This window comes from Mustela lutreola, chromosome 10 (genome assembly GCF_030435805.1).
Source record: "Mustela lutreola isolate mMusLut2 chromosome 10, mMusLut2.pri, whole genome shotgun sequence".
Lineage (NCBI taxonomy): Eukaryota > Metazoa > Chordata > Mammalia > Carnivora > Mustelidae > Mustela > Mustela lutreola.
Genome location: NC_081299.1, coordinates 96,369,845 through 96,396,688, shown reverse-complemented (window position 1 = coordinate 96,396,688; position 26,844 = coordinate 96,369,845). Strand labels below are relative to the sequence as shown.

Sequence of the window (26,844 nt, the reverse complement as noted above, 5' to 3'; positions counted from 1 at the left end):
AAACCAGGAGTCCAGGGATTGGCAAAAGTTTACTAGAAAGGGTCTGATAGTAAATATTTTAGGCCCTGTGGGCCTTATGGTTTCTTTGTAGTGACTCAGCTGCTGTCCCAGTAGGGAAGTAGTCCCAGACAATAATAAACAAATGAGTACAGTTATGTTTCCATAAAACTTTATTTGCAAAGGCAGTCGGTGGGCCAGATTCAACCCAGGGGCCTTAGTTTGCAGAACCCCACACTAGAATCTAAAGAAGCCAAAAGCCATCAAAACTGGCCTCATGGGTCTTCCGAACTTTGATAGGAGCTCCATTCTATCTCCTTCAGAAAGGACAAAAATCTACTGTTTTGGGTGTGGCATCAGCTTTCTTCTGATTATTTTGATTTGTTTTGTTTTGTGCTTTGGTATTTTGATGTTCCTCTGAATGAGTTTTCTCGACCCACCTTTTTGTCTTTATTTCTCTCTTTCTGTGAATATCTCTAAATGCTTCCCATTCTTCATTTGTCCTCTTGCACGCACAGGGTTTGGAGATTGTAGAATGAGACTCCTTGCCAACCATCCTTGGCTTCTTTTCAGGTTCCTCATCTGTATGGAAGTACAGAGGCAATGTACAGCCAAGAACACTTGTCTGGATCACTGGGTTGGATGTACCACCACCTTGCTATGTGACTTTGAGCCAATCACCTAACCTCTCAGAGACTCCCTTTCCTCATCTGTCAAATGAGAAAGTTGGCTAACTGATCTAGCTACAGCCTCAACCTGAGGCAACTGTCTGGGGCAATTAGTGACAATGTCACTCATAGAACTTAATGAAACCCACTGGAGGTCACAGAAATTAACCACATGATCTCTGGTACTTGACAACCTTCCTAAGGCTTGTGCAGCTGAGGGCGGGGGCATACTAGCTAACCTGAGAGAATCTGAGAGCCCAGCCCAGAGACAAATGACTCCAGGACCCCTCTGCTCCAGGAAAATTAATTTGCATTCCTAAACTTCCATTAAAGTCGCTACAAAATGGCCAAAAATATTGACTCAGTTGGAAACAGGACTCTAGAGAGCTACTGTTGGAGGTGGGAGGCTTTCTCTTCTCCACTAGTCCCTCCTGTGTTGTGTGAAGCTCTTCCAGCCAGATAAAGGACAGCCCTCAAATCCCACCAAATAAATGGATGAGTGGGTCATGAGGAAATGGAGGCAAATTCGAGTGCCAGAGGAAAGAGGCTTTCTCTGCAAGCACAGAGGAGGGACCTCAGGGAGGATCAGGGAATCAGCACTCTGGCTGAGGCAGGGGCTGGTGCTGGTGGGCAGCTGGTGGGGGGAATTTATACAGCATCATCCTCACTCTCTCGGGCTCCCCCAGCTCCTACCCCAGCAGCCTGTGGATGCAGCAAATGGGCAAGGGGCTGTCCCCCACCCCCAAATTTTCCTGTATACAGTCTCAAGGGATGGGGAGGGAGTAGAGAAGCCCACATCCTGGCTTTCAGAAGAGCAGGCCTTTATTGTGTGACTCTGCTAAAGCTGCCTCATTTGTAGTCTAAATAATTCAGTCACCAATCTCTCAAGGAGCATTAGAAGGAAAACAAAACCCAACCCAGCCCCTCCACTTCACCGAAGGCAGGCCAGGAGGCTGGGAGGCAGCCCCAAGCTGCATAGAAGCCTGCCTTCAAAGGTTCACAAGGACTGGCAACCTTCCAAAAACGGCCTGGGGTCTGGTTTTGTACAGCCCTTGAGCTAAGAATGGTTGTTACATTTTTTAAAAGGCTTTTTTTAAAGACAAAACACACAACAACAAAGAAAAACATGTCAGAGACTGTATATGGCTTGTAAAGCTTAAAATAATTGCTATCTGGCCCTTTCCAGAAAGTTTGCTAACCCCCTAGCCCATTCCCCAGTCTTAAAGGAAGAGCTGACAACCTCGGACCTACTCCTTGACTACACCACTCCCTGACCCCACCATGTGGGGCATCATTTTCCACCCCATTGCCCAAACCAGAACGAAACAAAAACAAGAAAAACACCCTCGAGTGAAGTGAACGGTCTTGGTTCTACTGCTTGGGGAAGAAGAGGAAGCAGCAATGATGGGCTGAGGTTCAGCCTCAGCTTATCATCCGGGGGTCAGAGGTCAGCATCGTCCTGGTTGGTCTCTGCTGACACCCTTCCCTTCAAGCTCCATGCCCCCGACACACACCCTGAGATCCTGATGATCCCAGTGGATCCCAGCTGATCCTAGCGGTCACTGAGTCTATAATTCTTGTACTGATGAGATACCCGACTAGCCCCCGTCTCTGAGTCCCTAAAGCCTATGTCAGTCTGACTCTGCCAACCCTCAATCCTGGACAGAGGCTCCATCCAGCCCTGCAAGGGCTCCCCTATGGCCTAGTAGGGCCTTTGAAGGAAGACGACTGTGACCGGCCCTGGACTCCACCCAGAGCCTCTCCTAGAGCCAGAGCCTCTGAGAATTCCATTCAGCCTAAGTCCTCTGGGAGAGATGTGCCAGACTAGACACAATGGGGCTGCCGGCTCAGAGTGCCTGGATGTAACTGGGCTGAATGATCTCTGGCTACCATGGGGCCTGGTAGTAATTTTGGGGGCTGAGGGCCGAGTGGAGATCCAATGGTCCCACATGCTGGCATGTAAGTATTCTGGATTACTTCAGGTAACAGGGACCTGTTCTAGAGTCTCCCAAGAAAAATGTTGCTGCTATCCTGCCAGTCCCCTGCAGGCTTCTCTTCTTGAGATACAAACAACATGGAAGACCCAAGTGGAATACCGTATCTGGGTTAAGCAAAAAGCCTTAGAGATTTGGAACCCCAAACTGGGAGATCTGGGGCAAGTCCTCTTTCCTCTTTGGGACTCAGCTTCCTCATCTGTTGAAATAAGCAAACAAACAAAAACTTGAGGTCTTTGCATGGGAGTGATTTTAAGGGCCTGTATGTTTCATTCCCATTGAATAGCCCAAACCAGGCCACACCTCTGCAGAGCTTTGCTAGAAAGTTGTCTGGCTTCATGTCAGCTTTCACTCCCCAAGTCAACCCAGTCCCATGCAAATGAGGTACAGTTGGTCTCTCATGGGGGAAAGGTTTTCCTTGGGCATGTTGGCAGCTTGCTGGGTGTTCAGACTGACGTGAGAGAGGGATGTGGCAGGTGGTGAATGTGACTTCTTGTCTTCTTGCCTTGAGCTGAGGGGTTGGCCAAAGGGTCATGGGGGTCTCACCCTCACACCCCCAACATGTCCACAGCACATGACCCATATACGGTCTGCATGGTAAAGTCCCATACCATGTGCTTTAACCTCAATTAGCTGAATTGTCTTTCAACAACTCTCCAACTTGACTGGACATTCCTCAAGGGCAGGAATTGTATCTTGACCTTCTTCTGGGTCCCCCAGGAGAACCCAGCACAACACCAGGTATGTGGCCAGAGATCTGTCCTTATCTGCTGAGTAACTCAACTGAGATGCCCCCTGAGAAGAGTGATTCTGCACTTGGCACAGGGCATGTGTCCAGGTAAGTGAATCTCCACTTTTGCTGGCTGATAATAATACCATTCTTCAGTCCATGGCTCAGTCAAGCTGTCCTGTCCAACACATGACCCAAGAGCTATCGTGTGACCTAGAGAGCAGGTGATGGGGGGAGAAAGGAATGCCTAAGACTCCCCAGGAGATGAAGGTCACATGAAGGTCATCAATGTTGTTCCCTTATACCTAAGCAGTGCAGACTGGGAGAGCACAGTAAGTCAAGCACATCTCAGAGCACTTGCTTCAGATTGGTGACCCAAACTGTAGACACAGCATCTATGGGCAACAAATGCAAAACTATAAAACAGTGACAAATGTCGCAAGCCCTGTGGTGGGTCTCACTCTCTCCTGGTCTTAACCAGGCTCAGAAGGCTGTCTCCCTTGCCTGCTTGCAGCTAGGAAGCGCTACACTGCTACACTTTTCCTAGCTGTGGCTCCTTCTCTTCTGTGCTCCCCAAATATGCGGCTCTCTTCAGAGCCCCAAAGGCTGCCTTCTCTTCTGTTTATGTGTCTCCTTGTTTGCTCTCCTGGTGATGGGAAGGGATCTGCCTTGCCTCACGTGTCACTCATCTTTACAAATGGTGATGGCACAGCCATGCCACTGATTAGTTATGACACACATGGAATTGCTAATGAGTTTAATACAATTTTAATTACTCCTTGTTCTGTGGTGGCAGGCAGTAAACCATGAAAGTAATAATCCTCTTGGGTGCCCTCAAAGGTAAGAGGAGAGGAAGACAGGTGTGAGCCGTAGGGAGTTAATCCGGGGGGTGGGGGTGGAGTCTGCAGCAGGGGTGAGTGGGCAGAGGGGCTCCCTGCACAGACTCCCCTCTGAATTATCTGGACCATTTCCTAATTCTCTACCTTGTTCTTATGGACCTGCCATTTTCTCGAAGACAAACTCACCTTAGGGAGAAAAGGAAACCAAGGCATATGGAGCATCAAGGATTGGCCCAGGACACATCAGACTTCAAACCCCAAGGCCCTAACTCCAGTCCCCAGAGGGGAGACAGTCCAGAGGGACTGTCCAGGCATGTGCCCACATAGTTCACAGATCTCACCTGAGGACACAGATCTCCTGGAAACCACCCCCTCCCAACCCCTCCTGAGCCCTGTCCCTCCACACTCAGTTGGAAGGGGGAAGAGTAGGGAGGGATAGAGGGGCCGTCCCGGGATACCTTGGTGGTTTTGACTTTGTGTCCGCCGCTGCAGCTCCATCCTGACAGATCCGGGAGCACTCTGCACTCTTCCCCCGGCAGGCAGGGCTCCATCTGACACCACCACTTCCGCAAGACGATGGAGGCTGTGGGAACAGGGGGCAAGGAGAGGCAGGGCAAGCTCTCCAAGGAGCCCTCTGGTGGGCCCGCGTGCGTGAGAGCCCAAGCGGGCACCTTTACAGCCCTGCCACGTGAGGGAGCTCATGAGCAGGGGTGGGATCATCGGAGAGGGGTGGGTGTGAGTGACCCCTGTGTGTCCACGTCAAGGCCACAGGGGAACAAGAGGAGGGCGTGTGTAAGAGGCCGATGGAGGAGCAGGAGGGGAAGAGGTCAAGGTCTGCTGCCCAGTTTGGGAGCAAAGATTTGTGAGACAGAATGTCTCATCTCACTCCCGCCCATCAGGCAGGGAGTGCGGATAAGAGGAAGGGCCCTCACGAACAGGACCCCTTCTTCTCTATGGAGCGGACAGTCCCATCTGCCCTCCTCCCTGCAGAGGTTACCCATCATTTCAGACCGATCACAAAAGCCCTGGGCTGGTATGAAATTGTATCCGAGCAGATGGTGCGGCCTAGACTGATCTTTTTTTTTTTTTTTTTAAAGATTTTATTTATTTATTTGACAGAGAGGTCACAAGCAGGCAGAGAGACAGGCGGGGGATGGGGGGTGGGGGTGGGGAGCAGGCTCCCTGCGGAGCAGAGAGCCCAATGCGGGACTCGATTCCAGGACCCTACCCTGAGATCATGACCTGAGCCCAAGGTAGAGGCTTTAACCCGCTGAGACACCCACGCGCCCCAAACAGACCTTCTTATCTCTGTGACTGCGCCCTCCCCGGTGGGCCGGCCTCTCACTCACCGTCCACGCAGGAGGGCTTTGCGCGGGTGGTGCCGGCCACCTGGCCGGAAAAGCAGGAGCACTTGACCGTCTGGGAGCGCTCGTCGATGCGGTTCCGGTTGCAGCAGCGATGAGCCGCAATCACTTCGCAGGCGCCCTGCTTCACCACGACTGAAGTGGTGGAGGAGATCAGGGCTCAGCCCACTCAGGAAGCCCAGCTCTCCTCCCACCTGCCCTGCTTTTTCTCGGGCCCTCCTCCCGGCCAGGGGGAGGGATGTTCAAAGGGTGGCCTGCTGCAGGGGAAGAGGAGGAAACAGGAAAACCCCCTGCTCCTTCAGGGGTCTCGCTTGTCTTTCCTTCCGCCCCAGTGAGGCGGCGCTCACTCCTCTTCCGCAGACTCAGGCCTTGGGCCGAGGAAGAAAGGTGGAATTCCCCACCAGCCCCTACTTCCTCCAGCTTCTTCCGGGTGAGGCCCAGGGGCTTAAAATGCGTGGGAAGGATCATCAGCTTACACAGGCTTTAGCCATCCCAAAAGCAATACCACAGAATTGGGCCAGGAGGTTGAACTTAAGCCTCCTCCCCACTGCCTCTCTCCCTGCAGAACATGGTCTGGCCTGCAAGGAAAGGGAGCCACAGGTCTGCCCACAACTTCTCTGGGCTGGGATGGCAGAGGAGGGCAGATTTTCCTGGGTGAAAAACAGAAAAGGAGCCAGAAACCCTAGAATCCACATTTTACCCGGCCTTGGCGATCGGCGGGCTCTAGAATGGGGAGGAGCAGTGCCCGGCTCTCCAGGCCTCCAGGGAAACCCTCCCCCAGTCTGTGTCGCCTGCCCCAGACCTGTGGGAGTTGGCGGCTGTGAGGCGAGGAGGGTCCACAGCCAGGCCAGGGAAAGTGCCAGCAGCCAGTGGCCCGCGCTCCGGTTCTGAGAGGTCCTCTCACACATCCTGGGGAGAGAAGCACACAGCCGGCTCAACACAGAGCAGGAGCTCCGCAGGGCCCAGCCCCGGCACCATGCCCTCTGGGAGGCCCAGAGGCGGGCAGGATGCACACCTTATCCCCAGCGGCCCTCAGCCTGGCATAAGATCACCGTACAAGGTGTCCGAGAGGGAGACTGTCCAGTTGGGAAAACCACCACGGAGAGCTTTGTGGCGGGGGGAGAGAGGCCTTTTAAGAGGGCCTTGAAGGGTCTTGGAGGGCCACGGGAGGAACTATACTGCTGACTCCCATTTTTTTGAGCCCTTGACCTGGGCATGTCACATACATGCTCCTGCAGCCTTCACAACTGTCCTACAAAGTGGGATTATTTGTACCTATTTGACAGATGAGCAAACTGATCCTCACAAAGCCTGGACAGAACCCAAACAACCATCAATAAAGGAATGGCTAAATACATTTGTGGGGCATCTGTACCAATGCAATTACATCCAGACCGCTCCTCCACAGAAGGAGGAAATGCTTTATGTACTGAGGCATGTAATGATCTCTAACAATAAGCCACCATGAAGGCTTATTGTGCACCACAATAAGTGCACCACAAAGTGCAGGATGGGGTGTAGAAAATGCGTTAAAGGGAGGGATTATATATATGTTGCTTAAATATGTATAAGCTAGCTCTGGAAAAGGTACCAAAGAAAACCTAGTAATATTGAGTGTCACCAAGAAGGGGAACCAGTTCACTGAGAGATGGAGGTAGAAGGGAGACTTAAACTTTTTCCCTGTTGCTTTTCTTCTGGCGGACAGGGGTGGGGGTGGGAGGCTCTTAAACTGTAAGAATGTAAGCAATTCTTTTTCAACAATTTTAAATTTAGAAATGAAGAAATGACACCAGGGCTAATGGAAGTCAAATGATTGCCCCAGGCCAGGCAACACATGGGGGTGCCCGAGCCCAGAAACCTGGCCTATTCCTACCTCACCACTTGAGCTTCTCCTCCTCTAACCTTGATGGGTCAGGCCTCCCATCTATCCCAGAGGATGAGCTAGAGACAGAGGGGATCCCAAGGACACAGAGGCAGAGAGTAGCAGGGGGCTGCCCAGGCATAACAGGAGTCTGTCCCCTCCTCCGCTGCACTGATGTCCTGGCCCCTTGGGACATCGCTGGAGTCCCTCAGGTGTCAGCACTTCCCTGGGATCACCAGAGGCCAAACCAAATGCCGGGACTGTGGACTGGGTTCTTCATCTCTGTCCCCACCACCATCCCCTCAACTGTCCCCTCTTCGGTGTCTCCTCACTCACTTTTTGGGGGATCTTCCAGCTTCTGTCTGTTCATTCACAGGCCTCAGACTTACTCCACCTAGGCAAGTAGGAAAGATTCTTGAGGGTGGTGTGGACAGGAACAGAGGGAGCCCGTGGCCCTACAGGAGGTGAGGGAGCACCTGGGTGAGGACAAAAGGTGCCCTGGAGTAGAGCCTATTTCTGAAGCTGTTCCTCAAGGAGCAGGGCGGGGCCAGAGGCTCTCCTCTGCCTTGCAGACTCTGGGAACACACATGGCAGCTAGCCTGAGAAGAGTAGCCTGAGGATTTCTCTGGCCCAGGAGTGAAGCAGGGCAGACAGTGGGGAGGTGTCTAGGAATCAAGGCTATCACAGCTCTGGCCTTGGGAGGGAGCCGAAGGCCAGGGACGGATTTCTGAGCAGGATCTGACAAAATGTTGCTCCAAGAGGCTCCGGGAAAAGACCCCTACGTCTCGAATCCTTTTGCCTCCACCTCCTAGTTCCACTGCACCTGCGTCCTGGACTGGAGCGGAGCTGGCTCCATTCTGCCCCCGTCACCCCCATTTCCCTTCTGGAGGGCTAGAATGGGGTGCCTCCGGGTCTCAGGGGCCCCAGCCGAACAGCCCCTGCATTCTTCTGAAAGACCTCTCCTCCTTCAGCCTCCAAGGGGGAGGTGGAGCTGAAGCAGGTAGGATGGTGGGGCTGAGAGGACTATGGGGACAGATGGAAGAAGTGGTGCCAATATCCCAGAGACAGGTGTGTTCACGGGTAAATGCTTCCCAGCCTTCTCGATGTCTCTCTTTTCTGAGTGGGTATCTCCTCTCGCTGTCCCCTTCCGGAACCTTCATTTTGATCATTTCAAATACAGCTTTGTCTTCTCTCTCAGGCAGTCCTCATCCCTTTTCCTTCGGAGCTGCCACACCATCCAACCCAGCTCTCCTCTGAACCCCAAGACCCAAAAGGTGGGGGTGTGTACTTTTGGGCTGAGTTCTCAGGCATTCTATTCCCTCCCTCGGGAGAAGGGGGGAAAGAAGCTTCTAGGATTTGTTCTGGGCTTCCACACTCCTGCCTCAGCGTCCCAGACTGTTTCCCCCAAACCCGGATGCAAGGTATGGGGAGGCTGAATTAGCAGCCAGCATACCAGCATAGCGTTGAGGATGTGGACCACGAGAAGCTTTAAGTTTCCAGGTCTTCTCCCCGCCCCCTCCAGCGCCCACTCACTGCTCCAAATTCTGAGCCCCAGGATCCACCCGCCCCACGGCGGTGCCCACTTGCCTCTGAGTCCGGCACCAAGACTCCGAAAGGCGGACTTCAAGCGGGAGCGGCCGGCGCGAGTGCTGTCGAGCCAGGAGCCTCGTGTTCCTCACCTAGTTGCTGCCGCGTCCCCGAGGCGGCGGAGCTTTGGCCAAACTGGCATCACGGTCATGCCCGGCCCTACTCCGCGCACGGGCACCTCCTGGCCCACCACGCCAGCTCTGCGAGACCAGCCGCGGTGTTTTGGAGGCTCCCGCCGGCAGGCCAGAGAGCCTGCAGCCGCCGCCTCCTTTCTGGGGCCGGGGACCGTCCCCGCTCCGCCAGCCCGCCGCGGGCACCACAGCCTCCTCCCGGACAGCTCCCCGCGCAGCGCAGAGCGCTAGGCTGGGCGGGCGGGCCCAAACGGGCGCAGCGGCCCCTGGCGGCCGAGGCGAGAAGAGCGAAGAGAGGCCGGCCGGTCCCGCGGCGCTGTCTGCAGTCCCGGTGAACACCTCCCTGGGGCAGGCCGGGATAACCCAAAGAGGTCCCTCAAAACACTCGGTCTTCTGGCTTCCGGGGAGGGAGGGGGCTGTGTGTGAGGAGGGACTGCCAGGACCCCCAAGGGTTTGACTCTTGAATATTCTAAAATTGCACTGTCCAGTAGGATAGCCACTGATTCTACGTGATTATGTAAGTTTAAACATAAATTAGATAAAATCCAAAAATGGTTTCTTATTTGCATGGGGCTCAATAGTCACATGTAGCTGGGATTACTGTATTGAAAAGATACAGAACATTCCCATCATTGCACACAATTCTATCAGACAATGCATTTCTAGATCGATATGTTAGCCCTAACTGAGAAAATGTTAAAATCCAGGAGGGAAGAACAAATGATCTCTACCCTAGGAGTGGTGTCCTCAGGGACAGGAAAGACTAGAGGAGGCATGAGGGTAGAGGCTAAGCAGGCAGGAGGGCTGCAATATTCTGATGATGAGTCCTTATGGATGATGGCTATGAACCCCAACTTGAGAACCAAACTTGAGACCCAATATCCTCATTATATGAGTTGCAATATAATTGCAATTTTGTAAATCTTTACAGGGTAAGAATCTGGATGTGGAAGCATTAGACAAATGGGAGAGAGAGGTGGTCTGTGAATTTGTCTCTTAGCAGGAGGGACACTCCTCATAGTTTAAGAAGGCTTTGTGATTGGAGTAATGGGGTGGGTAGAGGTAAGGGGGAAAAGCCTACTTCTGAGCTCTGGGCCAATGCACGTGGCTTAGGATAAAGGGGACTGTCTCGAGGATGCCCTGTCCCCCTCACTGGCCAAGGCCACACACACCCCTGGCAGGGCCAGGCACTGAACAGTCTCAGTTCTCAGAGAAGAGTATCTCCCAAGTCTGACTCTCTACCCGTCCCCTTACCTCTTCCCCTTTCTGCTGCCTCTGGGACTAGTAGAAATGATGACTTTCTTACCAGGTTCTGGGGCAGTCTGAGGATGGAGAAAGTGTGATGATGTCAGGAATCAGAGGTAAGATGTTCAGAGAGAGGAGAGCCTTAGGATTTAGGTAGGGGGGTGTGGTTCTGGAGCCCAAGAGTGCTGTTGACATCCCCACTACCCATCTGCTGCTGGAGCTAGGGATCTTTCTGTCCTGGCTCTGTGGCCTGTTTGTAGCTACACCATGGTGGGTGCTGTGAAGAGCAGGTACCAGGGAGCAGGGTGACACAGAGAAGTGGGAAACCAACTGCCCCAGAAACACTGAATAATAAAAATAGCCAGGGTGTTATATTTTTTCATCAGTCTTGGCTTGCTGTTGTTGTTTATGCCATTTATCTGAGAGCTGGTTCCTGTTTTTCTCGAACAGGAGGGAAATACCCATAGCAACAGCATGGTTTTTGCCCTACAGGAAGTGAGGGAGCACCTGGGTGAGGACAAAAGGCGCCCTGGAGTAAAGCCCATTTCTGAAGCTGTTCCTCAAGGAGCAGGGCAGGGGCAGAGGCTCTCCTTTGCCTTTGCCAGTCTATGCCTTTGCATCTGATTTGTTTTTCTTTTCTCGTGACTTCTATTTTTCTGGCTCTCTCTGCCCAGAGTGTAGGTATGATTACAACAAGTCCAAAGACTGAATGAAGGGTCCCCTGAGTGGCTCAATTGGTTAAGTGTCTGCCTTTTGACTCAGGTCATGATCTCAGGGTCCTGGTATCAAGCCCCATATTGAGCTTTCTGCTCAGTGGGGAGTCTATTTCTCCCTCTCCCTCTGCATCTCCCGCCCACCACCCCCATCCCAGCTCATGATCTGTCTCAAATAAGTAAGTAAATAAATAAATCAATACCTGAATGACCATTATGAGATTTTTATTTGGAAGCTGGGAGGAAAACCACTCCTTCTGGGACCCCAGGTCAACCTGCAGTCACTCGGAGGCACCAATAGTCGAGCGGTCCTGGCATTGAACTTGCCCTGCTTGTCCAGCCAGACAAGCTCAGGAAAAAAGAGGGCTATGTTCAGGGAGCATTCTGCCCACAGACCCAGTGATGGAGTCCCAACCATGAACTCAGTGCTAGTGATTCCTGAGAGCTACCCTGACTTACATTAGGGCCACAGGGCCTTGTCTCCATTTGGACAGTGCACGGGGCAGGAGGTGTCGCTAGAAATGTACTGATCAATTACCTGACAGCAGGCTTAGGAACAGGGCTCCTTGGGCATCAAAGTTAGTATTACCGGTCCCTTGCAAGCAAGCGCTTAGCCTGGCCTCTGTCTCCCCCTGGCGGTGACTACAGATCTTGTTCAGCCTGCAGGCTCAGCCTCTGCAGGGGGGGAAGGTGAGAAGAGGGGGAACCCTCACTCTTCCGCCATTCACCTGCTCCTTAGTCCTTCCTCCACGATCCATACAAATCAGCTTGGTTCATCAGACAGAACGAGTTTGGGCGTTTGGGGACTGGCACGGCTGTGAGTCATTGGTTGTGTGACCTCTTGAGACAAGTCCTGTAAACGACGGGCGCGTCATCGGTAAAAAGAACAGAACACCCACCTCGAAGGGCTGCTGTTTGGTATAAATGGCCTAATATGTGGAAAGTGCTTTGTAGCGAGACTACTATACAGTAAGTCGGAGCAGTTATTGTTATCCTTATCAACTAGCCCTGCTGTGGTCAGGGGAGGCCTAAATGTGGGGGGAAATTGGGTCCTGAGAAGCAAAGCGGAGTCAGAGCGGCAACCGCTCCCCAGATCTAGAGGTGGTGGTCAATGGGGAACAGCGCCGTCAGGAGCCCAAGAACCTAGCCCCGGCTCCCTAATTCAGGGTGGTCGGCTCCAGTCCGCGTCGTTAGCACCTCCAGCACCAGCTCCTCGCCCTCGCTCTCACTCCAGAAGCCCCAGCCAGAGGTGTTGTCACACCAGGTGCTTCACACCCAGCGGTGGCGGAAGCTGCTGGTTTCCCTGAGGTCACCAGCTCCATCACCCTCCCGGCAGGCTGGCTGCTACGAACCGAGGGCGAGGAGACCTTCCCCCCGTCACAAAGGGGAAGTTCTAGCTGATGTCTCATCTAGAGCACGGCTGAAATAGGGTGTACTTCCCTCCGTCCCCTTCCTACGACTGCAGACCCTACTGCTGCAAAAAAGCCGAGGCGGAGGGAAGCCGAACACCGCGGGTAGGAGCCGCGAGCTGATGGGGCGGTGCCAGCGGCGGCCCAGAGCAGGAGGAAGTTTTGCCGGGACCCACCCTGCCCGCCCAGAGCCAATGGCGGGGGAGAGCCCGTAGGAGCGAGCACCGCCCACCGCGCGTCCTAGGGGGAGGGGCCCGCCTGGGGGCGGGGCCACGGCCGAGGGCGGGGCAGGGAGGCAGCATGCTAAACCGGGTGCGCTCGGCGGTGGCGCACCTGGTGAGCTCCGGGGGCGCCCCGCCTCCGCGCCCCAAGTCCCCAGACCTGCCCAACGCGCCGTCCCCGCAGACCGCCGCTCCGCCAGAAGCGCCCAGGAGCCCTCCGGCGACGGCTGGGAGCGGGAGCGCCGCGCCGGCGAAGACAGTAAAAGCTCGAGCGAGTTTCTCCCGACCGACCTTCCTGCAGCTGAGCCCGGGGGGGCTGCGACGCGCCGATGACCACGCTGGCCGGGCTGTGCAAAGCCCCCCGGACACGGGCCGTCGCCTGCCCTGGAGCACGGGCTACGCCGAGTGAGCGCCCCCGGGAACACCCTAGGCGTGATGGGACTCCCCCCATCCCCCAACCCCTTCCCCAGCTGGGCATCCCCGGCGCTGGGATGCGTGCCCCTCGCGGTGCTCGGCGCGGGGAGCTCCCTTCTCCCAGGACCTTTGCTTTCCTTTGGGCTTCGGGCCGCACCCCTCTCCCCCCAGCCCTTTCTCAAGTCGGTGCAGTCTTCTTCAGGACCTTCCAGCTCGTTGACTACCCTCACCGGCGCCGCCTCAGGACCTCCTTCCCTTCCAGAGCCCGGAGGGTGGAGGGCCCCGTGGAGGATGAGTTGGCCAGTTCTCAGTCGGGGCCCGGCAGTTTAATGGCTAAGGGAGGCGGGGTTTCAAGGTGGGGGGGGGGGTGCGCTTTTAATAGGGGAGATGGCGTTTGGAAAGACTCGCTCCTGGGCTTCCCGACCCCAGCGCCCCAGTTCTCTGTCCCTCTTACCGTTCCCCTCCCCCTCCACACCCAGAAATAGCCCGCGACACCAGGCGGCCTCAGGCTTCCTCAGGGGCGGGGGCGGGGGCCGCCCGAGGAAGCAGGAGGGTCTCCTTTGGATGCCTCTCGGAGGGAGGGCAATGGCACGGGGCTGGCAAGGAAGTGGACCCCCGGTCTTAGTGGGGAGCAGGCGGCTGACTCCCGGCCGGGTGTATTTTTAATGTCCGTACTGGAAAAGCAGAGCACTGAGGGAGATGGGGGCGCTGAGGCCGCTGAGGCTAGGGGCTGGTAGACCCGTGGCCGCACCATTATCTCCTTTAGCTTTCTGTTTGGGAAGAGTTAGTGGTTCTGTGACTTCTGCGCAGTCCAGGTGGGCTTCTATCCCTACCCTATTTCAATTCCTCTTTCCCTGTCTGGGCTGGAGCACTTCCTCACTGCCAAAGCCGCAGAAACTTTCACTGGATGATTTTAAGATAAAGGTGGGTGTGCCCATGAGGGTGGGGTGCTGTGGACAAAGCACTAGAGAAGTTGACTAGGCTTCAGGGTGGGATGTAGGGGGTTGGCAAGCAGGGCAGTAAGACCCCTGCTGCCCTGTCCAGCCCCTTCCCCAGCAGCCCATGGGAGTGCCCCTTTTGCCAGGGATGGGGGAACTGAGGCAGGAACGTGCTACTGCTGGCCTTCCTATGAGGTGGTGGGGCCCGACACCCAGACAGTACTCCTTGTGCCTTGCCCTGCCTCCCTTCTCCTCCTCTTTCTGGCCTGGATCCCAGGCGGCTGTGACCTTTCTCAGTTTGGCCAGCAGGCTAGAGAGGGTGTGTGTGTGTGTGTCTAAGGTGGGGGTTATTCCAGGACCTGGTCTGGTGTCCAACCTGATGTGGTCACTCTGGCCTGGCAGGGTCATCAACGCGGGCAAAAGCCGGCACAATGAGGACCAGGCTTGCTGTGAGGTGGTGTATGTGGAAGGACGGAGGAGTGTTTCAGGGGCACCTAGGGAGCCTAGCCAAGGCCAGGTAAGCCCCCACTGCTTTCCCTTGACTCCAGAGATACGGTAACACCTCTCCCCAGGGATTCTAGGCATCCTGTTTTAAATCTCAGACCTAACTAACTCCTAACTCACTAGCTTTCTACCTCTGGCACAGAACTGGCATTGACCAATTAGAATGTCAGTGTAAATATTCAGTTTACCACTTAGAATATAAGTGCTCCCGTCTTTATGGATGATTTAATTCATTGCCAGTGTTTATTTTTGTGTCTTTTATCCTCTGAGTTTGGCTTTTTTGGTGCTTTACCCTCTGACACATAATAGGTCCTTGGTAAATAAGCGAATAAATCTAATTTACTTTTCATACCAAACTCTGACCTCTTCTCTGATGTTTACATGGTTGCCCAGAGTCTTGCTCTTCTTCTCCTTGCATCACACACACACACACAATATCCCTTATTCACCTCCAACTTTTCCTCCACCAGGGACTCTGCTTCTACTATTGGGGCCTGTTTGATGGGCATGCAGGGGGGGGAGCTGCTGAAATGGCCGCCAGGCTCCTGCATCGCCACATCCGGGAGCAGCTAAAGGACCTGGTAGAGATACTCCAGGACCCCTCGCCACCTCCCCTCTGCCTCCCGTCTACCCCAGGAGCCCCAGGTTCCTCTGATTCTTCTCACTTGGTTGGTCCTCAGTCCTGCTGGTCTTCACAGAAGGAAGTGACCCATGAGAGCCTGGTAGTGGGGGCCATTGAGAATGCCTTCCAGTTCATGGTGAGTGTGTGCCCCCCCCCCCCCCAAGCAGGAGCCTGCTAGGCAGATACTCTGGTCCACTGTATACAGAAATCAAGTGGTGTGAGGGGTCCTGAGTACCCACAACACCTTGGAGGGCCTGAGCAGAGCTTGGTTCAGAGGGGAAGAAAGAGGGGGTTACACCCATGTCTGCCCTCCTCTCCTCCAGGGTTGCTTGGCTGGGTCAGTTTATTTCTGCAGTTGGGGGCGGTGGTTGTGTGCCTGGAAACTCTCCTTCATTCACCCCCTCTGGCCCTTCCTCACATGGCAGGATGAGCAGATGGCCCGGGAGCGGCGTGGCCACCAAGTGGAGGGGGGCTGCTGTGCACTGGTTGTGGTCTACTTGCTAGGCAAGGTGTATGTGGCCAATGCAGGTGACAGCAGGTATGGGAAGCGGGGTTTGAGAATGCCTACAGGGGGTCGCACACTCTGGGATGAGGGGAATAGAAGAGAATGAGGCGGTGGGTGTTAAAAATCAAAACCCAGAGGGAAGGATGGTGTCAGGAGCAGTCACAGCCATAAGGGATGGCCTGAAATAGCCATGAGGGGAGGAAAGATGGGGGTCTGGCTGAGGAACCCCTAGGGTCATTGTGGGGAAGGCCTGGTCTTTCTGGAATTCTCCACAAGGGGGCTGAGGAGAGCCTGGCCCAAACCTTTTCTTTTTCTGGGCAGAGCCATCATTGTCCGGAATGGTGAAATCATTCCAATGTCCCGGGAGTTCACCCCGGAGACTGAGCGCCAGCGTCTTCAGCTGCTTGTAAGTAGGAACTAACCTCCCTGCTCCCATTCTTTGTTGACTTTCATGGCTCTCTATAGCCTATGCTACCCCTCCACGCCCCCCACCCCCGCCACCGCTGGGAAAGCCCCTCTACTCTGCAGAAGAGGGCTGAGCTGGTGGCGGTATGTGGCAGGAAGGAACAGGGGCTACTCCAGGGCCCCCACTGTGCCCCCCGCTGAGGAAGGAAGTGGAGTCAGAGGTGGGGAAAGGAAGTAGCAAAGGCTCCTGAAAGGCAGGACGGTTTAGTGCTTTAAAGGACTGACTCTGGAGCTAGACCACCTGGGATTGAACCCCTGTTCGAGTCCTTTGCTAATTGTCAGACCTGCAGATGGTTCCCTTAACTTGAGTCAGTAGCTCCTGCCTTCAGGGTTGTCATGAGGTTAGGCGAGTTCATACACCTTATTTGTATTAGAACAATGCATGGCACCTGGCAAAGAAAGCCCACTTAAGGCCCTGCAGTAATTAACATCACCTACACGCCCACTAAGCCTAATGCCTCCCCGGGCCTCTGCTCTGTCTGGCCGCTCCCGACCCCAGGGCTTCCTGAAACCAGAGCTGCTAGGTGGTGAATTCACCCACCTTGAGTTCCCCCGCAGAATTCAGCCTAAGGAGCTGGGCCAGAGGATGCTGTACCGGGACCAGAACATGACCGGCTGGTAACACTTTCCTCCAAGCTGGGGCCTGTTCCCATGGCAACACAACCAGTCCCTCACCAGCAGCAAGGTGGAAGCTGGAGGGGGGGTTTGTGGGGGGGGGTCTATTGGGGGGCTGTCCTTCTTAGGGGTTTGTGTGAGAGGCATGGCTCCTCTGGGAGAGGGGCTTTGATGCCTGGGTGATGCCTCCTCTACTCCCCCCACCCCCCCAGGGCCTACAAAAAGATCGAGCTGGAGGATCTCAGGTTTCCTCTGGTCTGTGGGGAGGGCAAAAAGGTAAACATGGTAGAGGTGGGAGAGGGCAGGAGGACCCACCACAACTTGTCTAGGGAGGTGGAGGTTCTACCCGAGGGCAGGAGTGGGAGGGCCCACAGCTTCAGAGGCTGGGAGAGGGCCAGGGCAGCACCCACGCTCATTCCCTTTAGGCTCGTGTGATGGCCACCATCGGGGTAACCCGGGGCTTGGGAGACCACAACCTCAAGGTCTGCAGCTCCACTCTGCCCATCAAGCCCTTCCTCTCCTGCTTCCCGGAGGTGAGCCGTATGGGGGCTTCCTCAGCTAGACCTTTCCCTCTCCAGGGGCCCAAGCTGGTATTCTTCCAGGGTCCCTTTGTCCCGCAGCTTCTTCTCCACTCTCTTCTCCCTGCCAGGTGCGAGTGTACGACCTGACACAGTATGAGCACTGCCCAGATGACGTGCTAGTCCTGGGAACAGATGGACTGTGGGATGTCACCAGTGACTGTGAGGTAGCTGCCACTGTGGACAGGGTGCTGTCAGCCTATGAGCCCAATGACCCCAGCAGGTAGGGCTTGTATGGAGGTGCGGGGATGACAATGGGGAAGGTAGGGGCAAAGGGAAGCAATGCTTGGGGACCCACCTGAGGGCCAGTGTATCGATCTTCCATATACATGTTGGAACATGAGTGTGCACGTGTGCTCCTGGCAGGTACAAAGCTCTGGCCCAAGCTCTGGTCCTGGGGGCCCGGGGCACCCCCCGGGACCGTGGCTGGCGTCTCCCCAACAACAAGCTGGGTTCCGGGGATGACATCTCGGTCTTCGTCATCCCCCTGGGGGGGCCAGGCAGTTACTCCTGAGGGGCTCAGCCCCACCCCTTCCACCACCATCCTAGCCCCTCCGTGCTTACCCTCTGCCAATCCAGACTCTGAACTTGTCTCCCTCACCTTCTTTAGTGGTACCGTAACTGAAGAAGGAGTGTCAATTAGATCCAAAATTAATAGCTAGTGGCAAATAAACCCGATGGATAAAAACGTGTGTCTTTATTTACTTTGATGAGAAACGAAAAGGCTTCTTTCAGGTGGTGCAAAGCCGTCCTAAAAATGTAGCACTCCCAGTTTCCATCTTCACCCTCTGCTTGTCCCACTCCACGTGCCCTCATCCACTCCCATGGCTTCACCTACCTGGTGGTGTTTTCCAAGTCAGTATTTCCCCCCAGATTGTTCTTGAGCTTTAGGCCCGTGTGTCCTAGCCATCTCCTGAACATCTAGACATCCCACAGGCATTCCAACTCCACGTACTTGAAACGGAATCCACCATTGCCCTACAAATGTGTGCCCTCTCCTGGTTCATCATGTCCATGGGCACTAGTTCTTCAGCCCAAGTTAAAAATCTTGGCGCTGGTCACCTTTGGGTCTGGCTTTTACCCAGCAAGCGAATCAATCAGTACATGCCATTGATTACATATCACACAATATTTTTCCTATTTGTCTACCTAGACCCACTCCTACTCTTATTACCACATTAGGCTCCTAACCATGTCTCCAGGTCATGTCCCTGTATTCTTGAATGTGATCTTACTGCAGTGTGAATCTAAGTTGGTTCTTGAGAGAACATTTCAGTGGCTCCCTACTGCCCCTAGGCCAAAATCAACACCCAACTCCTGAGTGTGGCATCCAAGGACGTTCATCATTTGTCCATTGTGTCCTCCTCCAGCCCTGTCTTTCTGCCCTGTCGCCACCCTCCTGAGGGTTCCATAACTCTTGGGGCCTGTTGGGGCTCCAGCCCATTTAATATCTACTCATCACCTTAACTGGAAGACTTCACTTGTCCTTCAGAGATGGGTATCCCATAGTCCATGCGTGCCCCCAGGACAGCCACTGCCTCCTGTATATACAGCTGACTACATGGAGGAACAGTGAAGGGCGGAGGCTCTAGAGTCCTGTTTCCCGGGTCCTCTGCAACCTCTCTGAGCCTTAGTTTGCTTCTCAGCAAAACGGGAGTAACAGTGCTTCCTCACAGGGTTGTCTTAAGGACTTAAATTTGAATGTAGAGTCAGGTACATGCAATAAGTGTTCAGTAACTTGCTATCTTTAAGTTGTGTGTTTCGAATTTAGACTAAGTTCTTAGATGACCCAAATCAATCGGAACTGAGCATGTAGTTCTCAGTTAATGCTCAGTGTGTATTTATGGCGTGGGTGAAGAGGCCTGGGGGCCAGAGTTCCCTGGACCTCAGCTTACTCATTTATCAGATGTGTGGGCTGCACTTCAGAGCTTTAAAATTTACCTGACTTCTGACATTCATTCACTCAGACAATATTTTTGGAAAACTTAGGTGCCACACAGCGTGCCAGGCAGTGGGGAAGTACAGGAGGAGCTTAAATGACAGCAGGGAGAGAGCACCAACCCTGAAGCCAGGCAGGCCTGACTATTTGAACTCTCTCTCTGTTCCATACACACCGCAAAAGTTTCGGCAAGCCACTTAACTTCTGTCAGCCTCAGTTTCCTTGCAGGCAAAAGGAGATGGGTACACTTATCCCAAAGATCCCCAATGAGCTCCCAAAGGGCTGAGCTATGTAGCAAACAGGTCACAAACTAATGAAGTAGCGGCAGACTTCTCATCCTCGGTCATCATCCACCTCAGGAGGAAAAGAGACACACCCGTAGGTAAATAACCCAATGTGACACATCAGACTGGGCCAAGTGTCCCTAGCGGCACCGAAATAACGCATTGGTGGGTAGAAGTTGACTTCCCAGCTGGGGATCAGGAAAGGCCTCCAGGAATACCCTTTGAGGGGTACGCAGTAATTGGACTCAAGGAAATTCCAGGCAGGGGAAAGGGAATGGTCAAGTGGAAAGGTGGCCTGGGTCTCAAAGGATCTGAAAAGTCCTCACTCAGGGCTGGGGCGTGATGTTGGGCAGTACTTCCATGACAGAATTTTACGAGCCGGGGCGGGGCGGGGTGTGTGTGGGGGGCGTCTTCCGCAGACCCCTCTCGCGAGGTCCCGGGAGCTGTAGGCGCGCGTGGCGGGTTGGCCACGGGAGGGCAGCAGCGGCCCTTTCCCGACCCCACCCCGGGCGCCTCACAACTTTCCCGACGCCGGTCCGCCCCTGGGGGCTGGAAGGTGGGGTAGAGGCTGGGTCTTCGAGGGGTCCCACCCGCCGCCCACTCCCCGACCGCCCGGTGATCCCACCCTCGACCCCCGCTAGTAGCCTGGGCAAGCCGTGGAGGCCCCAGGCTGGGCGGTGGGCAGGCGGAGCCAAGGGCCGACCCCCCGCCCCCGGCCGGTCCCTCCCCCTGGCGGGCCCGCCTCTCCCCGCCGCGGCGCTGAAGGAGGGCGGGGCAGGGCCCCCCGGGTCAGTCTCAGCCTCCGGCACTGGCCGCGCAGCTGGAGGCAGCGGAGCGGAAGGTACCCGGGGCCGGGGGCTGGGGTGGCGGGGTGTCCCGGGAACTCGTTCCCGGGAGAGCACTTTTCGCCCTCCGCTTGGCCGGAGCTCGGGCCGCCGGGAGGGGAGGGGGCTTCGGCCAGAGCGCAGGCCACCCTCCTTCCCCTGGGACGCGCGGCGTCGGGACTGTGCGGGAGTCGGCCGGGCTGGCCCCTCCCTGGGCCGCGGCGAGGGCTCTCCCCTACCCCACTACGGGAACTGCCCGGCGGGGCCTCTGGCCTTCTGTGTCCGAGCCTGTGTCCCTGCCCTTCCCCGCCCGGCTTCCCGGAATCTGTCCCGCCGGGCGAGAAGCCAGGAGGCAACTTGGGTCTCCGCGAGGGAGCCCCAGTCCAGGCGCTCAGACTCGCTGGCGGGTCGGCCCGATGTGGACCTGGGCCGGGGTGTGGGTCTGGGCTCGAATCCGGCTGGAGGTGGGAATTCCCCCAGGCCGGGCCGGCGGAATGGCGGGAATAGGGGCGTGGTGTGACCGAGTGGGGCCTGCCACAGCTCCCAGAGGTCTGGACGCCTTCCTAGACGGTTCCATGGAGTGTGCCTGGGGCGGGATGTAGGGGAGGTTGGGAAGGATCTCGCTCGTTTTTATGTATGCAAGAATCTCCTCCCTTCCAGACCCCTCCCTCCCTGCACCCCCACAAACCTGGCCGGAGATTATCCTGGGGCTTTGTGCTGGGAGGGTCCGAGGCTGAGTCCTGCGCTCTCTTCTGGTTTTAAAGTTGAGGTGGAATCGGATTCGTTCTCTGGCCCTCAGGGCTGGCCTACAGGGGACAGCCCAGCTCTGGGTCATCTGGAAATCTAGAGAATGATTGAGGAGACGGTGGGATGTCTTGTCTGCACGCAGCACCCAGGAGCTTCGGGCTCCATTCCAGCCTCTGTGTCAGGTCCGGGTGGGGTTGGGAAAGGGCCGCTGCTGACCGTCTTAGGGTCAGTGGGGCAGTTCTTCTGGCGCTGCCTCTCACAGGGAGCTGTTTTCCTTGCCATGTTGGCCTTGGGCCTAGTGGCTTGGTCTGGGCCTAGGCCAGCTGCTCTTCTTGTCCAATGAGAGCCTGAAGGGAAAGTCTTCTCATTGAGAGGGGGGCTCCAGGTCATTTAATGCATGCCCTTGCCTCTGAATTCTGTCCTGTGCTTCCCACCATCTGGTGCCACTGAGACTAACCTGCTGTAGGCGGCCAGTGGCGTGCTCACACCTAAGCAGCTGTACTTGTCATGGTGGTGATTGTCACCGTGGTGGTGACTGTCACCATGGTGGTCACGTCCCAGATGGGGCTGCTCCAGCCTGTTTTTGCACTGCTGGACCAGTGGAACTAGCAGGAGTGGAAGGGATGAGTTGATCCCCTGGGCAGAATTTCCAGGGAGAACCCCCTTTCTGAAGGTGGTTTCCATTTTTGAAAGGATCTACTGGCATGGTGAATGCCTTCTTGCCATCTCTCGGGGTACCGGGAAGGGAGCCCCTTTTGTGGTGGGGAGAGTGTGGCCGTATCCTCTCAAGTCCTATAAATTCTCTCTGACTCATATCCACTTCCTCATCCCAGTTTTGTGCCCGTGTGTGTGTGTGTGTGTGTGTGTGTTGGAGAGTAGGGAGGCCACCCAGGATCCCACCGTTTGGAGAGAACCAGCTTTGGGCTTGGGGTATTCGCTTTCCTAAAAGGCAGCCCAAGCCAGGGCAGTGGGGTGGTGGTGGTCTGTGGGGAGTACAGGAGTTCAGCCCAGTTTGACAGGATGTGGGACTGAGAGAAAAAGCCAGGTTTAGGGCCGAGATCAGGTTACCATCCCCTTCTCTCTTAACTGCTCGCTGCCTGGTTGGTGAGGCGACTGGCCCTTGTTCAGCTCTTTTTTGGGGAGCTCCTCCCAGCTCCGGCTCCGGTTCTAGCCCCCTCCCCCTTCCCAACAGCCTGGATGGCCATCTAGGCTCTGCAGCCCGCCCTCCCTTCCTTCCAGGCTGGAGGCCTGGGAACCTCAGACGGCTTGGAGGCAGCTGCTCTCCCCAGGGAGGGAGGAAGTGAGGCTCAGTTCAGGGGCAGGGAGGCCGGCTAGGTGTGATGAACTGTGCAGATGCTCATTTGGGTGTGTTGGGGGCCGGGGACACACGGAAACCTCAGGAAGCTGACTCTTTGCCCTGAGTCACAGGGAGGAGTGGTAGGCAGGGCCTGGGGGTGAGCTGGACAGAGTGGGGGGGGGGGGGGAGAGGAGCTGTTCCAGAGGATGGGTGGAGGTGATTCCCTAGTGGATTATTCTCTGTCACTCTGCTGTGGTGGATGTGTGGCTCCCTACAGTGTGGTCATTGTCCCCTGCCTGGGGCTGAGTGACCCAGTGTTGCTGCCAGGCCCAGGAGGAAGGGGGGAGGAGGGCAGACTGCCCGAATGTGGGCTGTGGGCACTGCCGGGACTGAGCCTCCTTTGTGTGACTCGGGGCTGGCTTTGGGGACTGGACTGGGGTGGGCCCGGGAAGCTGGTTGGCTGCTGAGGCCCTCTATCTGGGTTTCCCTGCCCCCTCTTTTTCCCATTACTGGGGGGTGATAGGTAGAAAAGGCAACAGACTCCAGAGTCACACAGCCCTGTGTGCCCTGAATGCCATCCCTGTCATGACTCGGAACACACATTGTAACCTTCCTGAGCCTCACTTTCCTAGTGTGTCAGAATGGGAAGGAAGCATGCCATCCACCTTTGCAGGCTTCCGGGGACTGAGGGAGATGATCTTTGTCCAAACGCTCAGGACGCTTTCCCTTACCCACCTGTCACCTGTTCGTAGCTTCTGCCAGCCTGTGGGAGAGGGACTCCTCACTTGTGGCGAGGCAGGCATGACTTGTCCTGAGTGAGGGACAATGTGTTCTTGATTGCACCCTAGTGATTATGAAACTTGAAAACAAGTATCAAAATCCTGCTAGAGCATGAAGTCTGACTTGAATGCCTGGTATATGTACCAGATTCAAGCTGCCTCTTCTGGGTATGTCCCTAATCCCTGAGCACCCCTCTAAGTGTCCAGAACCCCATAGTTGGCTCCCAGGTGGGTGGTTCTCCCGCCTTCATATTCTGACCTGTCCAGGGAGACCTGCTCCTGCTCCTGTCCCTGCCCCAGAGATTACGATTTCAAGATCAGTTGTCTGAACGATTGGTTCTTGACAAGAACACACCAGGGCAGGCCCCTTTCCCTCCCTTTGCTGGAGACCTCGGTTTCCAGGTCTTGGGGAGCCCCCAAAGAAACATTCTTGGTGTTACTGGCTTTTCCCCAAATCTACCCTTTTTCCTGTCAGCCCCAGCCATGGCTGCGATCCGAAAGAAGCTGGTGATTGTGGGGGATGGGGCCTGTGGGAAAACCTGCCTCCTCATCGTCTTCAGCAAGGATCAGTTCCCCGAAGTTTACGTCCCCACGGTCTTCGAGAACTACATCGCAGACATAGAGGTGGACGGCAAGCAGGTGAAGGCCAAGAACCCTTCTTGTCTCCCCCTGGGAGCCCCCACCCCGTTGCTGTGGACCTTGGATAGCCTTCCTCACCGCCGACCCACTCCCTCCTCCACTCTCCCTGCTGGAACCAGTGCAAGTTAGGAAGCCAAATTGTAGTTTTAGGAAACCTAGCCACACTTCCTGGGTCTCTACGCCCTGACTCTGTAATCTGGGCCCAGTCCTTTTGCCTCTGAGTTTAAGCCCCTCTGACTGCAAAATGGAGTGGTAAGGCTTCCTTCAAAGGGCTTTGTGACTTAAAATCAAATCGTGGTGCTCACAACAATAGCTCATAAGCTACATACAGATCAAGCACCCATCTCAGGATTTCTAGAAACTCACCAAATTTATACTGCGGGACGGTGACTAACATTGTCCCTGGCACACAACAAGTGCTCAAGAGATAGCTGTTGAGTAAACCTAAAGGACCCATGGTTTCAGAGGACCTCTGGGTGGTCAGGGAGGGGTAGAACTGGGACCTGCAGGCAGGTACTCACTGGCCCCCTGCGGCAGGTGGAGCTGGCACTATGGGACACAGCTGGGCAGGAGGACTACGATCGGTTGAGGCCTCTCTCCTACCCGGACACTGATGTCATCCTCATGTGCTTCTCCATTGACAGCCCCGACAGCCTGGGTGAGGTGGGGGTGAGGGCAATGGAGGAAGGGCACTGGGGAGCTCTTGGAATCAGCCACCCCGAGGTAGCTCATCTTGGCACATTTCACCCACCTTCTGAGACCGGGTGCTGTTAGTCACTTGTGCTGGGGCTGGGGGGGGGGCACTGTGATCCTTGGGAGGGCTCAAAGGGGGTACTGTGGGGGCGGGGGGGTGTGCTCTGAGCTGTGCAAGGGACTGTTGTGCCCTAGAGCTTCTAACAACTGCTCTGGGGGGAGAAGGGGGCCCCAGGGGGCAGTGGGGGGATGGTTTCTAGCTTAAGTGGAGGCACTGACACCTGCTAGGACATGTCTGTACAGAAAACATTCCTGAGAAGTGGACCCCGGAGGTGAAGCACTTCTGCCCCAATGTGCCCATCATCCTAGTGGGGAATAAGAAGGACCTAAGGCAAGACGAACATACCAGGAGAGAGCTGGCCAAGATGAAGCAGGTGGGTGGGGTGGCCAAGCCAGGAGCCCCTGGAAGGGCTGATGACCCTCGTGAGGCCTACATTCCAACTGACCTCCCTGGTGAGGAAGAACCGGAAGGGCCCTTTGTCTCCTGTCCAATGTCTGATGAAATGGTCAAAATTGTGACTTGTCTAAGGTCACTTGGCATTTTAATGTCATCTATTGTCCCTTCCTGTTGGGTCAGGACTATTAAGAGGAGTACCCACCCTCGAAGGCAGCTTCTTAAAATAGGTGTTTTGCTTGGGGTTTGCAGGTCAGGCCATCAGTGTATACCTGGGAGGTGTGAGGAGACATGGACAGGGGAAGGCGGGCATTGGAAAAGGCCAGAAGGCCTGGAGAGAGGGCGCTGGCTTACCAGTAAAGTGACTCTGGCCAGAGGACTAGGGCTTATTACACAAGTTGCCAGGATGAGGAATGTGGACGTTCCCAGAGGGATAATTATGGCCAAGTCCTAAACCTGGTCCCATCGGTGATAGAGAAATTCTTTCGGTAGAGCATGGAGTGTGAGAACTGTGGTGGGGAAGGTTGGTTAGGAGGCAGCAGATACTATTTGGGCCAGAGGAGGGTGTACCATGGGGTAACTGGGCCAAGGGAGACCGTTTTTAATGTAAATGTCTTGGGTCTTTGCCCAGAAACTGTCCAGAGAGTTGGGTGGTCTGTTGGTTGAGGGAGGTATTTGTTCTAGTCACTATACCTTACAGGTCTAATGGGGAGAGGTACACTTGGCCACCAGCTTCCTTTGACATCTAGCTTTCTGTCTTCTCAGGAACCTGTGCGATCTGAGGAGGGCCGGGACATGGCGAACCGGATCAGTGCCTTTGGCTACCTCGAGTGCTCGGCCAAGACCAAGGAGGGGGTGAGGGAGGTATTCGAGATGGCCACTCGGGCCGGCCTCCAGGTTCGCAAGAATAAGCGCCGGAGGGGTTGTCCCATTCTCTGAGACCACGGAGGCCTCCCCTCTTCCCCCACTTCCTTCCACAGGGGGCAGAAGCTGTCCATTTCCTGGCCCCACCCCCTTAGGGCTCCTTGGCAAAGGCTCCCTTTTCAGTTCTCTCCCGCCCAGGACTGCATCGGAGTTCCCCAGCCCCACTGGCCCCCAAGGTGATGGTGGTGGTAGGTGGCTGGCTCTCCCTCCACACTCTCTGGGTACCTAGGGCAATTTCCTGCCCTTCAGAAGAGTCCCTCCTCCCACTGCCTTGGCCCAGGGGTGGGGCTCTGGATCCCTTTGGCCTTCCCCAGAGGATCATCACACACCAGCACTTTATCCACTTCTGGCTCACAGGAGTGTCTGGGGTAGGGGACTTGGAGGGTGCAACCCTGAGCCCCGGGTCTCTGGCTCTACTTGGGGGGGGGTGGTGGTGGTGGCATGAATAAAGGCCACAGGCTCCTAAGTGTGTGGTAGCTTCCTGTCTCTCTCTTCCTGGTCCCTATCTTGGCTGTGAGCCTAGAGTCCCATCTCTCACAAGTTGCTTGCCAGGCTGGCCCCCAGTCTGCAAAGGCAGGACTCCCCAGCAGGCAGGGTGGAGTCTGGGAGCAAAGGATGAGGTCATGCCTGGCTCTGGGCCTCAGAGGCGGGTGATGGGAGTGGTCTGGAGCAGGGGCTAAACTTAGAAGCCTGTGGGTGGCTTCCTTGCCACCTCCCACTGGGTTTCCTCCGCCTGGACCTGGGGGCTGGGTTCCTCTCTGGCATGGAGGGGTAAGGCCCAGGGCAGGGTGATAGTCCCATCCTCCCCTCTGGGGACCGCTTGGGAGCTCAGGAAAGCCACAAGGCCAGAGGGGCCAGGCTGAG

The 26,844-nt window shown here is 55.6% G+C and overlaps 3 protein-coding genes across 13 annotated transcripts; 2 read left to right on the top strand and 1 right to left on the bottom strand.

Annotated features, from left to right (window-relative positions):
• Window positions 1-158: 158 nt before the first annotated feature.
• Window positions 159-9,414, bottom strand: TAFA3 (TAFA chemokine like family member 3). 7 transcript variants are annotated; one of them, XM_059137342.1, is made up of 7 exons: window positions 9,041-9,414; window positions 7,790-7,847; window positions 6,293-6,501; window positions 5,578-5,727; window positions 4,687-4,811; window positions 4,373-4,414; window positions 3,809-4,222 (listed from the first exon to the last, which is right to left on the bottom strand). In XM_059137342.1, exons 3-7 carry the CDS (start codon window positions 6,498-6,500, stop codon window positions 4,118-4,120), a joined length of 630 nt encoding a protein of 209 aa, XP_058993325.1. In that variant the 5' UTR covers window position 6,501; window positions 7,790-7,847; window positions 9,041-9,414; the 3' UTR covers window positions 3,809-4,117. The 7 variants fall into 7 exon arrangements, with proteins under 7 accessions (XP_058993326.1, XP_058993332.1, XP_058993331.1 ...); XM_059137347.1 differs by having other exon boundaries at window positions 3,813-4,222; window positions 6,395-6,501; window positions 9,041-9,407; XM_059137343.1 differs by lacking the exons at window positions 3,809-4,222; window positions 4,373-4,414 and adding an exon at window positions 159-579 and having other exon boundaries at window positions 9,041-9,404.
• A 3,388-nt stretch (window positions 9,415-12,802) lies between these two features.
• PPM1J (protein phosphatase, Mg2+/Mn2+ dependent 1J) lies at window positions 12,803-18,088 on the top strand. 5 transcript variants are annotated; one of them, XM_059137720.1, is made up of 11 exons: window positions 12,803-13,164; window positions 14,514-14,628; window positions 15,086-15,196; window positions 15,314-15,373; window positions 15,663-15,775; window positions 16,064-16,148; window positions 16,707-16,825; window positions 17,035-17,098; window positions 17,248-17,355; window positions 17,472-17,623; window positions 17,767-18,088. In XM_059137720.1, exons 1-11 carry the CDS (start codon window positions 12,839-12,841, stop codon window positions 17,912-17,914), a joined length of 1,401 nt encoding a protein of 466 aa, XP_058993703.1. In that variant the 5' UTR covers window positions 12,803-12,838; the 3' UTR covers window positions 17,915-18,088. The 5 variants fall into 5 exon arrangements, with proteins under 5 accessions (XP_058993703.1, XP_058993701.1, XP_058993700.1 ...); XM_059137718.1 differs by having other exon boundaries at window positions 15,296-15,373; XM_059137717.1 differs by having other exon boundaries at window positions 15,086-15,373; window positions 16,755-16,825.
• A 2,244-nt stretch (window positions 18,089-20,332) lies between these two features.
• On the top strand, window positions 20,333-26,446 carry RHOC (ras homolog family member C). Its single transcript, XM_059137726.1, has 5 exons — window positions 20,333-20,464; window positions 23,746-23,909; window positions 24,447-24,567; window positions 24,906-25,036; window positions 25,822-26,446. The coding sequence occupies exons 2-5, from the start codon at window positions 23,754-23,756 to the stop codon at window positions 25,993-25,995; spliced, it is 582 nt and encodes a 193-aa protein (XP_058993709.1). The 5' UTR covers window positions 20,333-20,464; window positions 23,746-23,753; the 3' UTR covers window positions 25,996-26,446.
• Window positions 26,447-26,844: the final 398 nt, after the last annotated feature.

Bases quoted from the DNA above. Each gene is read 5' to 3' on its own strand.
- RHOC (XM_059137726.1), top strand. From the start codon at position 23,754: ATGGCTGCGATCCGAAAGAAGCTGGTGATTGTGGGGGATGGGGCCTGT. The intron at 23,910-24,446 runs GTGAAGGCCAAG...CCCCTGCGGCAG, and splicing joins TAGAGGTGGACGGCAAGCAG to GTGGAGCTGGCACTATGGGA. The intron at 25,037-25,821 runs GTGGGTGGGGTG...CTGTCTTCTCAG, and splicing joins AGCTGGCCAAGATGAAGCAG to GAACCTGTGCGATCTGAGGA.
- TAFA3 (XM_059137342.1), bottom strand. From the start codon at position 6,500: ATGTGTGAGAGGACCTCTCAGAACCGGAGCGCGGGCCACTGGCTGCTG. The intron at 4,812-5,577 runs GTGAGTGAGAGG...CTGTTCCCACAG, and splicing joins AAAGCCCTCCTGCGTGGACG to CCTCCATCGTCTTGCGGAAG. The intron at 4,415-4,686 runs GTATCCCGGGAC...TTTCTCCCTAAG, and splicing joins ACAAAGTCAAAACCACCAAG to GTGAGTTTGTCTTCGAGAAA.
- PPM1J (XM_059137716.1), top strand. From the start codon at position 12,839: ATGCTAAACCGGGTGCGCTCGGCGGTGGCGCACCTGGTGAGCTCCGGG. The intron at 15,776-16,063 runs GTATGGGAAGCG...TTTTCTGGGCAG, and splicing joins GCCAATGCAGGTGACAGCAG to AGCCATCATTGTCCGGAATG. The intron at 17,624-17,766 runs GTAGGGCTTGTA...TGCTCCTGGCAG, and splicing joins GAGCCCAATGACCCCAGCAG to GTACAAAGCTCTGGCCCAAG.